This window comes from Gymnogyps californianus, chromosome 2 (assembly GCF_018139145.2).
Source record: "Gymnogyps californianus isolate 813 chromosome 2, ASM1813914v2, whole genome shotgun sequence".
In the NCBI taxonomy this organism is placed as follows: Eukaryota; Metazoa; Chordata; class Aves; order Accipitriformes; family Cathartidae; genus Gymnogyps; species Gymnogyps californianus.
Genome location: NC_059472.1, coordinates 140,779,307 through 140,794,940, shown reverse-complemented (window position 1 = coordinate 140,794,940; position 15,634 = coordinate 140,779,307). Strand labels below are relative to the sequence as shown.

Below are 15,634 nucleotides of genomic sequence, written 5' to 3'. Positions count from 1 at the left end.
AATCTTCCTCTTCGCTTTTATTTTTAGGGCATGACTGGTTTCCCTGGTGCTGCTGGAAGAGTTGGTCCTCCTGGCCCTGCTGTAAGTAACTAATGCAGAAGTTCTAATGGGAGAGAAGTCAGAAGTTGCATTAATTAGGGATAATCCTCATTTTTGTTACATTCACACACGTTCTAACTGCACTGGAATCACTTCAGATCCTTATAGGACTGGATGAGATAAGAAGAAGTCTCTGAACCGTTTAAACTCCCAGAGTGGGAGTTATGCATTTAATTTGTGGGGTTTTTTACAATCCATCAAGCATCCCTCCGCGTCTTGAGGTGCCTCACCATTTGTAAAAATCTGCGTTTATTTTGCTTTTGTTCACCATGAGTAACTGCATAGCCATTGATTTTGAGTGCAATAAGAAGGTCATGTCCTATTTGAAAAAGAATGTTACAGTTATCTTGTGTCCACACTTTCTAAAGTATCTGCAGTTCCACCCCCTGTCTCAAGCAGGGCAACCTCTCATTGTGTTTAAGAATGTGAATCCCTGCTTCTTTATTTTTCAGCCAAAAATTCTCATTTCAAATTGACATTTGTAGTTTTTCTTTTCAAAGGTGTTTCCAGCCTTTACCAAAAGGCACTTCTTTTCTTAGATACCCTACATTTAAATATATTGTAAATCCCAGTATCCAAAGCAAATAATCCTATTGAATTGGAAGAGGTTTTTTCTCAATGATTTTAGAGTTGCAATTTATGTCTCCAGAGGCAAATCGATATTTTCCTGCCAAATTTTGCCACTTTCACCGGCACTGAGTAAAAAAAAAATAAATCTCTCAGTTCAATAATTCTACCGATTCCAGCTATCTGCTGCTAACAAAAGCAACAGAAGTTGCTGCTTCAGAACAGCTGATAACCTGTTTATTGCAAAGCACAATTTTTATACATGGACATAAAATGAAATTTATCTCTGTTCTCCCCAGTTAATGGGTCTATATTGTAATGATATCATATTGATACTCAATCCTAGGGCATCACTGGTCCCCCTGGTCCTCCTGGCCCGGCTGGCAAAGATGGTGCTAGAGGTCTACGTGGTGATGTTGGTCCAGTTGGCCGTACTGGTGAACAAGGTATTGCTGGCCCACCTGGTTTTGCTGGTGAGAAAGGTCCATCTGGAGAGGCTGGTGCTGCTGTAAGTTACTGAGTATCGTATCTTGTTAAAAATGTTTCTCTTCATGTAAATGTTATGGCTTCTAAGATACTTTGGTGTTTGTGAAGGGCATTTCTCTTTTATCCACAAATTTAGCAAAGCTTTTAAGTAGAAGCTCCACTGAGACTCAAGAAATTGTTTATAGACATGTTTGACAAACATGCCATAAAAAGTGAACCTGATCTCTGGGTCAGGTTTTTCTCTCTTTTTTTCTTGTGGTGAGTTGCATCTTTCTCTGCAAGTAGCCCAAATGAAAGCAACAAGGCTAACGACAGAAGAAATTGCTACTTTCCTACGAGAAAGGGAAGCAGAGTCTCCTGCTCTGAAATTGAGCATCATGGATGAAAAAAGGAGGAACATGTGAACATTTGTTTAGAACAATCTCAATTCATTTCTGCATCAGAAACTCTAATTTGTGAGGATCACAAGGTTAAAGTTGTCTGGCCCCAGGTTGGCTTAGAATTATGCAAATAAATTAATTTTGAGTATCTTTAATCTTGCACATCCAGAATTACTAGCTTTTAAAAAGTCAGACACATTTCTGTCTTATGGAAGTATGCACTTGTGTGAATTACCACTCTATTGTTTCTCAATAAAAAATGATAGAAATTTCTTCTGTGATCTGCAGAAGTTGCAGCTAAGAATGAAATCTTCAGTGTCATCGTTAGACATGTATGTTAAGGTTTTGTAGGTGACAATTGAAAATTTGCCCTTTAATGTCCAGTATAAAGAAATACATTTTCTAATTTTTATGTTCTAATTTAATTTCAGTTACGAAAAACAATTGAACTAGTAGGCCTGACTGTAAGTTAGGATAATACTTTAGGGTAATCTGTCAGGTTGATTACTTATGCCAAGTTTAGCGTCACATATGCTCAAATTTCAAGGAAATGGAAAAGTCACTTAACTAAACAAACTTTACCTTTCAAATGGTCAGTAGAGAGCTCTAAGGGTTGTTCGGAGATGTCAGATACCACCTAGATGTCTTCTAAGGCTGTCTCATGATCAGTCTCAGACGATCAGTCTCTTCGCTATGGAATCCCCTCACATAGTCATCTTCTCTTACCATAAAGTCTTATGGCTTGGTTGCAACTTCTTCCATGCAGGAGCTAGCACTGACACACATTGAGATCCTTGGAAAGCAGTTGGTACTGTTATAGAGCAAAACAAATGAGAAATGTGGAGGGCCATAAAAATTGATTTTTTCTCTATTAATATAAATAATATTCTCTTCATGTCATAGGGTCCTCCTGGTAGCCCAGGTCCTCAGGGTATTCTTGGTGCTCCTGGTATCCTTGGTCTGCCTGGCTCTCGGGGAGAACGTGGTCTTCCAGGCATCTCTGGAGCAACAGTGAGTATATGACTGGTTAACTGCTTTAAACAGATACGTGTAAAGAAAAAAGCTGAGGCCTCCTCTTACGGAAAGCCAGGGAAAAGGAGATGTAGATTCTGCTGTTTCCCTTGCTGCTGCAAACAGAGGATATGGACCTAACGGACTTAGAGCAGTGGAAGAAATTATTGCTTGCTGCAGACAAACAAGACTTGTGTCTGCAGGTGAGCATATTTTTGAATGACGTCAGAGGTTTCTGATAGAAGAGGTAGAAAATTTAGAATGAAGATAATATTTGGTATAGTTAGATATGTTTCTTGTGTCCTGGTTCTTTTTCACTTCCAGAATCAATTGCAGAGAAACGTTTCTCTTACATACAGGCCAAAAGTTCTGTAAGACTGGTTTGTGTTGTATTATAATGTCACATTTTGTTACCACTGTTCCCGTATTAGGGTGAACCTGGTCCCCTGGGTGTTTCTGGTCCTCCTGGTGCCCGTGGTCCCTCTGGTCCTGTGGGTTCTCCTGGTCCAAATGGTGCTCCTGGTGAAGCTGGTCGTGATGTAAGCTATGTCTTATTTCTTCTTCAGGATTGCTTTTCTTTTATTCTGAGCCAAAGACAAATACACAGAAAAAATGGATGCAACTGGAGGCTGTTCTGCTAGCAAACTTGTACCTTCCGGTGTCTTCAGGAGAAATTAGAGCAGGATTCTAATAGACATGGATTCCTCTCCCCGTCCCCAACTAGGTGACAAATTCTTCAAGGCACAAGTTGTGTCTGAAATACATCCTGGAGTCACTGTCAGAATCTCTTGAATTTTTAGTTAATTGCCAAGAAGGATGGAGTGGGGAAAAGATTACTTCATTGTTGGAGCTGGGAAAAATAGTACACCCCAGGGGATAAGGTTTTGGCTATAGAGAAGAATATATCAGGAAAGCTTGTTATCAGCAAATTTTCTTAAACATCATGTTAGATGCAATATACGTATCTTTCAGGGGAGTATAAAAATTGCAGTCACTTTTACTTGAGGGATCTAGTGATTTGTGGTATTAAAGAGAAAGTGTTTTTTAACCTAAGGCCCACTCAGAAGGCATATGAAGCATATTACACAAAATGTTGGAATTCAGTTATTAGACTTGTGCAACACAGCACTGTTGTGGAGCCCTAACAAAGCAGATATACACTTTAACATTGTGGCTGAGCTACATAATGTTTCCCAATGTGCACTCCCTCATGACAAAATGTAAAGTATGTTTGTAGGCTAAAAACATGACAGGACAAACTCTGGCCTGTGTGGCAGGTACTGCTGAACTGCAGAGATCAATGCAGGTTAAGACACAATGGAGGACCTGAGTCCTGTGCAGAAGGGAGAATGTGAGAACACTGAAGTGGAATAAATTGCTCCCTCTAATGCCCTGCCTCACGGGTGATTACTTGGAGGACAGGGCCCTGCTCTCAGCTCTTCATAGAGCAGCAAATAAACTTATCCATCCAATTTAACCATCCAAGTTAGTAGTTCACCTTGAAGAAGGGTATCCATACAGTGGCTATACGTGACTCACACTTCAAGAACAGTTAAAGTAAAATATTAACATGTTGTCTTGTCTCCTGTTAGGATAACTATATAAAGCTTTCTCTGGGCCCTATCAGGGAAGCTTATTTGATAACCTGAAGCATTGTTAATACAGGACTCCTGCAAGTCCTGAGACTTACAGGATTTCAAAGAGATCAGAGAATAGTAATTAAAAAGAAATAAACTTTCTGTTCCGTGGGAATTTTCTGAAGGAAAAGGTTTACTAGTGTACTTAGTGAAACAGTTGAAGAGAAATTAACATTCACAAAGGAAGCCATTTAAGCTTGTGAAGTACCACAACAAAGTAATTTAGCTGTGACTACTGTTTAAGTCCTTTTCTCGCCACTGGCATTTTTCATCTAAAAAGTAGATCCCAGTTTTACAAGAGTGCAAGCTAGATGAAGACCACTATTGTCCTGACCTTTTCATTCACAGAAATATAGCAAAACCTGGTAATTTTCTTCTATACTGAACTTGTAAAACCTAAATATTTGAAGACCTTCTTATTTTTCTGAGAACATTAATATATTTAAGGGATTTGAGAGTGGCATCTATAAGGAAGAGTTTGTTATCTTCAAGATTTATGCTATCCCATCTCAATGTCTTCTTACTGTCATTGGGAGCAATTAGACTGACACACAGTTCCATGTGAGATGAAGGTTGATGGAATTTAATATTTTTTTCATGGTATTTTAACAGGGCAGTCCTGGACATGATGGTCCTCCAGGCCGTGATGGTGCTCCTGGTTTCAAGGTAACTTGTTCTTTTCTTTTATTTCATAATCATGGAAGAAATAGTCCAATATGTGTAAGTCAGTAGTAACACACTGTCTCTCCTTTTGCATTCCTTTGTTCCCAGGGTGAGCGTGGTGCTCCCGGTAGCACTGGTCCCAGTGGTGCTGTGGGTGCTCCTGGTCCTCATGGCCAAGTTGGTCCTTCTGGGAAGCCTGGAAACCGTGGTGATCCTGTAAGTTGATGAGACCTTAATTTTTTTGATTGATGCAGGACTAACATTTGTGCATTATATATATACATTATACATCAAACATCTACAATATGTGGATAATTACTTTCCTTTCTGCAGAGATGTGTTGAGCATGGAACCTTTATTAGGTATAATATAGAGCAGTGACATGCATTTTCTATTCCTGTTTCAGGGTCCTGCTGGCGTTGTCGGTCCTGCTGGTGCTTTTGGTCCAAGAGGTCTTGCTGTAAGTCTGATTTCTAAATACGTTACCACATTGATGCAAGAAGAGAAAACATGCTTTATTAATAAGGACTCATGACTGTGCTCAAGATATGGGCCCAAAAAGTAGTGCTTAAGGAGCTGTAAATATTTATAGACCTAGAATCTCAATCAGCACTCTCTCTTATGGGACTGATCCTGAAGCTTTTGGGATTATCACTTTTCCTGGGTGTATTAACAGGATGTACATATATATATATCAGGGGCAACCTATAGCATATTGTAGAATACTCATGCTTAACTCTTGCTTTGACAGTAGTATATACTTGAAGCCTTCTATTTTATTCCTCTGACACCTATGTCCCTTCCTAGGGCCCACAAGGTCCACGTGGTGAGAAGGGTGAACCTGGTGATAAGGGGCATAGAGGTCTGCCTGGCTTGAAGGGACACAATGGATTGCAGGGTCTTCCTGGTCTTGCTGTAAGTAAATGATTTTCAGGATTTTCAATATAAAGAGCAAAAAAAAGGAAATAAGGTCACCCCAGTGTGGAATTACATATGCACAACCCAGCAGGTTGATACCACTTACTCCACCCTGCATCATCTTTCAAAGGCTGTAAGATTCTCTTTAACACTCAACGCTTTTCACATAAAATGGCAAATTTTGATATTGTCATTGATAGTTGGCTTTAGAACTGTAAGTACCATTAGTTGCCCTGAAACTCGACTGCATTTGGCTAGCACAGAATTCAAAAAGCTCTGCCTTTGTTTTAATATTATGTCTTATTTTGGCCAGAAATTGTAAAGCCTTTGTATCACAGAAGCAGAAGTAATTTGTAGATTTTCTTCCCTTTAAATTCTGGTATCCCCTTTAGGAATTCTGACTTTTATTTTAAAGCCTTCTTTGAAAATCTGAAGAAACTATATAGAGACTTTTATAGGTTATCCCCTTAAATACCTCTTTACACTCTCTCTCCTCCCTCCCCAAAACAGGCATTTTATATCCCAGCTCCACTAATAAATGCCATTAGCCCTAGATTCCCATGCTCTGAGCCCAAATACACGTGCTGACTATAGCTCCCTCTTGAATCATGTGAATACAAATGTGTGCCACTGCATTTTTTTGATGACTATGGATGTATCTTTCCCAATAGGGCCAACATGGTGATCAAGGTCCTCCTGGTAACAATGGCCCTGCTGGCCCAAGGGTATGTGAATTTAAGAGCATATTCAAGTAACTCTACCATTCCTTTTGTGCAATATATATGTACACTCCCATTTATATGAATCTCTATTTGTAGTGTTTTCTACTGTCATTAAACTGTTGGAGTTTCCTTTTAGGGTCCACCTGGTCCTTCTGGTCCTCCTGGTAAAGATGGTCGCAATGGTCTCCCTGGACCTATTGGCCCTGCTGGTGTGCGTGGCTCTCACGGTAGCCAAGGCCCTGCTGTGAGTATGACTTATTTTTTTGTTGATTTAACACATTTATGTCACAAGAAAATCACTTCAAAAGCCTAGCAGTTCAGGAAAAGATGTGGTTTTATTTATTTAAAAAAAAAAACCTTCCAAATGTCTGTTGTTATTTGACATTAAACATTTACCTAATAAGCCTAAACCTGAAGTCCTTGTTCATTCGTTATGGCCAGACAGCAAATACACAAAGAAGATGTGGTAGTCCTGCACTGTGTATCTTCTGCTGCTTGAGCCCACAGTAGTCACCACAGGGCAGGTCCATATATGCTGCCTCAGATTAGAGCTAAGGGTGCTAGGAGTTAAGTAGGACTATGCATGTGTGGAAGCATTTAATTGAGAGAACCATATGTCTAATAGAATGCTTCTTGTCTTTTGCTTTTGAAAAACTTTAGGGTCCTCCTGGTCCTCCTGGTCCGCCTGGTCCCCCTGGTCCCAATGGTGGTGGATATGAAGTTGGCTATGATGCAGAATACTACCGGGCTGATCAGCCTTCTCTCAGACCCAAGGATTATGAAGTTGATGCCACTCTGAAAACATTGAACAACCAAATTGAGACCCTGCTGACCCCAGAAGGCTCCAGAAAGAACCCAGCTCGCACCTGCCGTGACCTAAGACTTAGCCACCCAGAATGGAGCAGCGGTATGTTAGTGCCAGAGATTTGCCCTTTCTGGCTCAGGGAGTACTTCCAGCTTATTAGCTTTCTTTGATGAATGGTATCCTTGGCCACCCAGTGAAAATACTAAATGACCAATGAAGAAGTTCTCTCTGCCTCCAGTGAAAACAGATACAAGGACATTCTGAAAAGCTCTTTATAGCTTTTGCGTGATTATTGCAATAATTTTTCAAAATAATACAAAAATATTTCACACTAGCTTTCAAATACAGTTTCTTATACATTAACAATCTAAAATATGTATTTATGTCAGTTATCACCTTAATGTTGTACCTAGTTGTGATATCTATGACCTCTCTCTGAGTTCCTGTATCAAACAAGTGAATACAAACTGAATGCAAATGTTAGGCTGAGTGAACTATTGTTCGCATTTCTTTCCTCAATGGCAGGCTTCTATTGGATTGATCCTAACCAAGGCTGCTCTGCAGATGCCATTAGAGCATACTGTGACTTTGCCACTGGTGAGACTTGCATCCATGCCAACCCTGACAATATTCCCGCTAAGCACTGGTATGTCAACAAGAATCCCAAGGACAAGAAGCACGTATGGTTTGGTGAAACTATCAATGGTGGCAGCCAGGTAAGTGATGTATGCGAGGATGATTGTTTCCTACAGTGCTGTCTGAAGAATTCCCAATTCACTGACTCTCAGCAAGCAAACACATAAATTAAACTCTCTTAGAGGAGAAATATGAAAAAGGGAACTACCTTTTATCTCAAGGGAACAGAGCTCCAGTTCTGGTTTGGATCACAATTTGCTAAAAGTATTTCTCAGTATCGTTCTAATTTTTCTTGGTGTCTGCAAATCATCAATTCAGCATGACTAATTGCTAAGGGAAGCATGGACTGGAATATGGTACATTAGTGTAAAGACACTCCAGAAACTGTCTGAAAAAGTAAGAAAAACATCTTTGCTTATTCTGTTAATTGAGACTTTTTACATATGACACTATTCCTGGAAAGATACTTATATTACACATCACAGATCCTGAGTGTATGCCACCGTAACATTCAGAATTGCTGGTGTAAGTAAAAACAAGGAATATGTCTACTTGCACATTAGACAATGTACCAGCCAATTGCAAGTAAATCACTTCTGTACAGCTAAGGAGATCTAATTAGGTAATTCTTAAATGAAATTGAGTTGATCTTACAATGAAATCGCAGTGTCCAAGATCTTTAATATAAGAATATAAGACTGATCACACTGGTTCAGAACAGTCTAGGGTTCTGTTTCTTACAGTGGCTAAAAGTAGATGCTGTAAAAGAATATAAGAATGAAGTAAACATTTGTAATATCCACAGACACTATTCTATTAGACTTAAAAAAAAATTCAGGGTTTTCCTGAGACAGGCATTGTTTCTGTGTATTTATGGAAACAATAGATTTCTCTTCCTTGAACTTGTCTGATCTTGTCTTTGAATCCACATAAACTGTTAACACCCTGTCTTGGAACAGAGTTCTACAATTTAACTACATCCACTCATATCTGGTTTTCAACCTGCCTCCGACTAGTTTTACTTGATGCTCTTTAGCTCTGGAGTTGCAGTAGACAACTGATTGCAGACTTCTGTGATTATTTTTTCTAATGTTCCTAGAGCAAATATCACATACTTCCATTAAAAACATCCACCTTTCCCCAGCAATACAATTGACTGGGTTCCTTTCTGTTTTTCAGTTTGAATACAATGATGAAGGAGTGACCTCAAAGGATATGGCCACCCAACTTGCCTTCATGCGTCTGCTGGCTAACCATGCCTCCCAAAACATCACCTACCACTGCAAGAATAGCATTGCCTACATGGATGAAGAAACTGGCAACCTTAAAAAGGCTGTTATACTGCAGGGATCCAACGACGTTGAACTACGAGCTGAAGGCAACAGCAGATTCACTTTCAGTGTTCTTGAGGATGGCTGCTCTGTAAGTAACGCAGAAACCATGGGCACCATGATTGCCCATGCTTAAGCACGTGATTAGGGACAGAGTTGTGCTTTGATTCAGAATTAGATTATCAGTCAGACCAGCAAAATTTTACCCAGTGAAGATAAATAGCCTACAGAACCAACTATGCCAGACCTTTAACAAGTGGGAAGGACTGGGGTACAAACAAATCCTACCTTGTATTGTGCAGTGTGGCAAAAAAGAAAAAGCTTTTCAGAGGGACCAGACCTAAATTCTGTGTAAGCTGAAGATTGATGAAGAAGTCGTGCACAAGCTGTAGGAGGGGCAGGATCTTTAAGTCCTGAAAAACTCAGGCAGGGTTCTCTGAGGATTTAACATTGGTGTGCATAATATGGTAGTTTATGTAGAGCGTCACACATATGACTTCAGACGATTAAAGTAAATACTTTCTCTGTATCAGAGATCTAAATAGTTGGATATGGGTATCTGATTTGCAAACAATGGCAGAAAAATTAATATGAAATTCTTTCAGAAATTATCTATTCAGGTGAAACAATTCTCAATACTATGAACAATGCAATAACAATTGTAATGAATCTTCTCTTGCAGAGAAAGAACAATGAATGGGGCAAAACGATCATTGAATACAGAACAAATAAGCCATCTCGCTTGCCCATCCTTGACATTGCACCTTTGGATATTGGCGGCGCTGACCAAGAATTCGGTTTGGACATTGGCCCAGTCTGTTTCAAATGAATGAACTAAAATTAACTTAAAGCCTCTCCCAAATTATTCTCTTGTCATTTCTTTTTATAATGAAAGCTGACTCCTTCCATTTCTTCTGTTCATCTACTTGCTTAAACTCTGGGCGAAAGAGAAGGAGAAGATTTGATTGGAGCATTGTGCAATGAAATTTAATACAGCCCCAAAAGGACTTGGAAGTCTTTCAAGATTTAACACCTTGCTTTGGGAAATGTCAACCTTTGTAAAGAAAAAAAAACAAAATAAAAAATCATGAAAGTTTGCACCACTTGTGGCCTTTGAATATCTTCCACAGAGGAAGTTTAAAACCACAGCTTCCAAAGGTTTAAACTACCTCATACACTAAATCAAGTGTGATCCACATCTTTTGTAGGTACTTCTCCATATGATCTGAGGTACTTTCAGTTCCACTCAAAATACAGTGGTGCTAACTGCATTATTACAGAGTATCTTTCCAGTACTTGAATTTTGATGGTGCTAGTAGCATTTAAAGTATCACTTCTCTGTTTCTTTGAAGTCTGTCTCAAAACTTAGAATGTCCTGTCTCACCCGCAGCTTAAGCATGTGGATCATTTTTCCTCACCTTTGTCCTCTTCCTCCAAAATCAGGTGCTCCTGCTTTCAAATCTCATTTCCATCTTCTACAATGGGTAAAAAAAAAAAAATCATCATTTCTCAAAAAAAGAAAGAAAATGTATTTTGTATATGTGAGATGTTTAAATAAATTGTGAAAAAATGAAATAAAGCATGTCCAGTGTTCCAAAAGAAACTATTTAATGAGTTAAGTTACTTGCTTAGATGCATTGGCAGATATTATACCCAGAATTTACAATACATTTGCATTACTGCAACTATCTTAGCCCGTTGCTGTAAAACATTTGCATAGAGCATTCGAAGACTGCCTACAACTGTCTTAAGGGCGTGATTGTCTACTTGACTCTCCATTTCAACACCACCTTTTGAAAAGTCCACAAGAAACTCAGTAACTGTGCCTCATAGTATGAGAAGTTCAGAAGCAGAAATAATTCCTTCTTTTTTTCCAAATGCTAAGCAGGATTAATGGCTGAAAGAAGGATCATCTTCTCACTAAAAAGTAGAAGGAAAATGAAGCTTCTGTCTTACGCCTGAAGACAGAAAGCTTCTTGGTGTTGAGAGAGCTGTGCTGGCTCATGCCGTGCTGTAATCAGCAGAACTGTGCCTGCGTGCTTTTGAAATGATGTGCAGAAGTCCAGGCAAGGAATCTCTAAATTTAGTTGTCTCGTCAGGAAGATCAGGGTTTGTTAGGCCCTTATAGTTCATTCAGTTCTGTATGAGACACAGAACTATCTGCTGTTGCTAACCTTAATAATTTACTGTCGCAAAAAACACCACGAGAAGCAAAGACTGTCCTTACCGAGGCCTTTTAAGAGACTGCTATCATAGAGTGCTTTTCTGAAAACCCTCAATGAACTGCAATTCCAACAGCCATGTTTTTGGAATTGGGAAGGCGCTTGGGAGAACACACAAAGGACCATGAAGACAACAGCAAGAGCAGGTAAGGGGAGAGGTGAGACAGGCTTAGTCAGCAGGAACCCCCAAAGCGAAGCATGAAGAAAATACCCAGAAGAAGGTCCCTGTAACCTGAAGAAAGCACCACTCCAAAGGTCAGCGGCTGAGAGTCTGAAGGCAGTTCCAAATGGTGCAAGGGGGAATAAGCACTAAAAACTGTTTCTAAAGAAAGTTTTTCATTCTTGCTTGCAATGAATTGATTAAGGAAGAAAGGGCAAATATCAAAACACAGCCCTAAGTGCAGTTGCTATGTGCCCACAGCTGTGTGCTGAATTAGTAAAAGGGGAATTGCCATGATAAAATATAGCCCATTTGTTCTTAAGTGAGTAAAACATACTGCAGGTAAATACCTGCATTTATTCATTGGACCATGATGATTCTTAAAGTGTTAGTATTTCAATCATTGTCTTAGTATTTCAAAATACAATTTTTGTTGTTATTGTAAAAAGAAAATAATTAAATGCTTTAAAATGGTAAGAGTTTCTTTTCTCATGTAGATCAGCTACAAGCCAGGAAGTTCCTATGAGGACTGAAAAGACAAAATTACATCCCTCAGTCTATGTAATCTGCTACGATGTATGCAAAGGTTATTGCTAGGACTGAGAGGTGGACTATTGCTGCCTGGGAAGGAAAAAAAAAAACCCACAGTTAAAGTTAACGCTTGAGGTTTAGAAAGGAAACTACAAAGGGCAAATGCTGTCTCTTTTGTCATCTTCTGATTTCTCCTTTGCTCTCTCTGATCTATTCCACGGCATGTCCTGCTAGGCAGAGAACACTTCCTTTCTACCAGCCCATTAGTAACATCTGAATTCTTCTGTGTTTTCACACCTTCGCCATAAAGTGGACTCGTTTGGAAATTAAACCAGAAAAAGTACGTAGCACCTACCTCACAACTTCTAGCCTCATTAGCACCAAGAAGATACTCGGTTTGGCCTGCAAGTTTTGAGCTCATCAGAACTTACTGCACAATCAAGTATTTTGCTTATGCTATGTACAATATTGAAGAAACTGTCTTTCCTCTCAAGGATCGTAGCTGAAAATAAGTGAGATGAATGGCAGACAGGGCAGGGAGCCTTCATATTGTCTAATTGCAGGAATACAAAAAGTTGAATAAACTTCTGGTAAAGTGAGCTTAATCATCTTTGGGAGTGGTCTGCCTCCCTATAAGGATTATCTCTGGAGAATTTAATTATGAGCAGGTATGCATCAGCAGTAATGCAACTAGACCATTAGCATAAATTAGCTAAAACAACAGGCTTAAAATAGAAAGTTTGCATTCGGAACAAGAAAGAAACCTGGAAGGAAAGAAAAACAGCTGGAGTAACTCAGTGAAAGATAAAGTTTGCAGTAAGCCCTGGCTGTACTGCATAGGAACAGAATTGCCAGAGAAGCTGCGTAAGGCTGGGTAGAGAGACCAAGGAGCCACCGACATGCACAGTGCTCGGTTGTGATACAACTGTGTAAATGAAAGTACTGCAGCATTCAGACCATTTTTCTCCCTGGTCTCTGTGGGACTGATCACCCACTTGTGTCCTGTCTGTCAGCTCCTCTTACGCCATCTCCCCAGGAGATGAACAGAGATTAAAAGGCTCTTGTCAGTAGGTGCTTCGAATTGCATCTAAGCCGAAGCCTGAAGTCTCCAGAGCAAATATTCCTTACTGTATCCATAAATCTTACTAACAAGTCTTCAGAAGTGTTTAAAGTGCCTCTGCGTGTATGAACTGGGCTTGCTACGTAGTCCTCTTGACACCTGAATTTTACCAGTTGTGATGGGCAACAGCTCTTGGGGCTGGTTTGCACTTTTACAAGCATGTATTTCCATAAGCACAACTCCCTCTCAGTCAGCCTGTCATCCCAGTATGCAGGAGAATCATTCGGATAAATGGGGATCAAACAAAACAGCAGTTGCCAGAGGGTGATGAATTCAGTCTTCCCTTTCCTTGCTCCTCCTGAGCGTAACTTGCTCTCCTGGGCCCAATGTCAAGCTGATATCTACTGTTTCCCATTTCAGCAGGTTCAGCTGGCAGCACGTTGGGCTCTCTGTAGCATGTGCTTTTGCATGAACATGGCATAAATAGGTAAAAAATAGAGGTGATGAGAACACCGTAAATTCGACCAACACAGAGCAAAAAGAAACTCAAAACCTGGAAAGCGGTTGTAGAAGGGACGGTTGTAACCGTGCAGAATGCTTCACTGGGAAGAGAATCATGAGCCACTAACAATTATCTTAAGGAACTGTGTTTATCAGTTTAAAATATGAATACTGTGCTAAAGACTATGAATAGACAAATTTGCTTTAAGACAAGTAAGTGACAAAACAACGTTGACAAATTAACAGATCTACACTTCACCACACAGGTTTAAGGTGCAGCTTTTGTTGTGACTTTTGATTAGTTTTGCTGTAGTGCTTAGTGGTTTCAGACAGGATCTCCTAGAAGCTGCTTTTCTACCACCCACTCAATGCAGTGTTTTTACAGTATTAGAATCATGTATACCAATTTCAAACAATGAGATAATAGCAAGTTCAAATAAAGCAATTCTTAGACATACTACCAGAAGTAACCTCTAATTCATCTAGCTTTACTCATGCTTCATTCCGAGCTCATTAAAAAACCACTAATTTTCAGTATTGCTCCCCCATAAATCTCAGATGCAAAATGAATGCAATCTACGGTGCATAAATGAAGATCTTCCGCAGAAATGACTGTATGTCTATATTCTTAGGCTGGAATAAATTTGTCCTTTCCTGGAAAACAGGTGGTTGAATACAGGTATTACATGAGCAAAATTTCCTAAACATGATTCCATGTTTAAGTATACTCTCCAACTACTCATGAAATGATGGTTCTCATTAAGCCAAATGTAAATATCAAAACTAACAAATACAACATTTGAATGCCATTTTGGACACAAGCATTTGAAACATATATAATTCATTCCAATAATTACTGTCAACACCATCTTAAAAACACATACATATTTTATTTTCTCCTACTGCTTTCAAGCTACCGAAATTGGTTCCTTGGGTGAAATGAAACAAGTTTTCCCAAATGCCAATTCTTAAGACCCTTAGTGAAACAGCAAGAGCAGTGCTCCACCATTTCCACACGCGTAGTGCACCACCTATTGACTTAGACACTAATTACCGTCTCCTGAAGAGTATGTTTCTAGGTTTTTTCCCTGACTTCACTGTCATGGTTACTATCCAAATCTTCTGAGCTGCCTGTGGCCAAGAATATCCCAAGGGCTATTTCTGCAAAATACCAGCATCACAACTCATCCTAAAAATATATTAGCTTATCAGAAGAACACCCATCCAAACCAGGAAAGCTCCTGACAGCAAACTGCAGTCTCACTTGGGGTAGAAAAGACTCACAACAATAATAATTTAGTCTTTTAGTTATCAGGTTCTATGAATGTGAAACAGCAGATGCAAATTCATCTGATTACTAGCTCCCCAATGAAGCAAATACTTGTTAACATGCTGCCCGTAACTCACCTATCAGTCTCCTGCAACCACCTCTGTGCAAAGACACTGCTGTTAAATGGACTTCTGTCATTTTAGGTATACAGTACGTTTGGTAGTGATCTGGAACAGGTCAGAGCAAAAAGAATTTAGTTTACAGAGGAAGTGCAGAGCTGGGTTCCTTCTGTTCATCCGGACCCACAATACTGCTATGAGGTTTATAAGGACACAAGTGGCAGAAAGGAAGGAAATTGAAGATGGCATCTCACAGGCGTCTCTTTCTTCCTCTCTGTCTTCCTGACAAATCGCTAGATGCCATGCTCAGGGCCTTAGCCTTTGAGCATACCCTGTGTTTTCAGACAAGAAAATCGATTGAAGTAAAGCATTTATACCATCTCTCTTTCTAAGCAATCCATTTACACTGGAATCACCCTGGACTACTTAATTTTATCTTAACGCAGTGCAAGGTTTCAACTTTGTCCTCCTGTTGTCTGCCTGCACTTCTGGAAAGGTTAAAAGTTATTTTTGCAA

The 15,634-nt window shown here is 39.6% G+C and overlaps 1 protein-coding gene across 1 annotated transcript in view; it reads left to right on the top strand.

Moving 5' to 3' along the window:
• The window catches only part of COL1A2 (collagen type I alpha 2 chain), a 42,863-nt gene extending 30,749 nt beyond the window's left edge, over positions 1 to 12,114 (top strand). The window contains exons 39-52 of the mRNA XM_050891384.1: positions 28 to 81; positions 1,013 to 1,174; positions 2,436 to 2,543; positions 2,975 to 3,082; positions 4,793 to 4,846; positions 4,952 to 5,059; positions 5,250 to 5,303; positions 5,651 to 5,758; positions 6,433 to 6,486; positions 6,620 to 6,727; positions 7,144 to 7,390; positions 7,814 to 8,004; positions 9,104 to 9,346; positions 9,938 to 12,114. Of these exons, the coding sequence (XP_050747341.1) occupies positions 28 to 81; positions 1,013 to 1,174; positions 2,436 to 2,543; positions 2,975 to 3,082; positions 4,793 to 4,846; positions 4,952 to 5,059; positions 5,250 to 5,303; positions 5,651 to 5,758; positions 6,433 to 6,486; positions 6,620 to 6,727; positions 7,144 to 7,390; positions 7,814 to 8,004; positions 9,104 to 9,346; positions 9,938 to 10,084 (1,746 nt within the window). The 3' untranslated portion in view covers positions 10,085 to 12,114. The remainder of the gene's footprint in view (positions 1 to 27; positions 82 to 1,012; positions 1,175 to 2,435; positions 2,544 to 2,974; positions 3,083 to 4,792; positions 4,847 to 4,951; positions 5,060 to 5,249; positions 5,304 to 5,650; positions 5,759 to 6,432; positions 6,487 to 6,619; positions 6,728 to 7,143; positions 7,391 to 7,813; positions 8,005 to 9,103; positions 9,347 to 9,937) is intronic.
• The last annotated feature ends 3,520 nt before the right edge of the window (positions 12,115 to 15,634 follow it).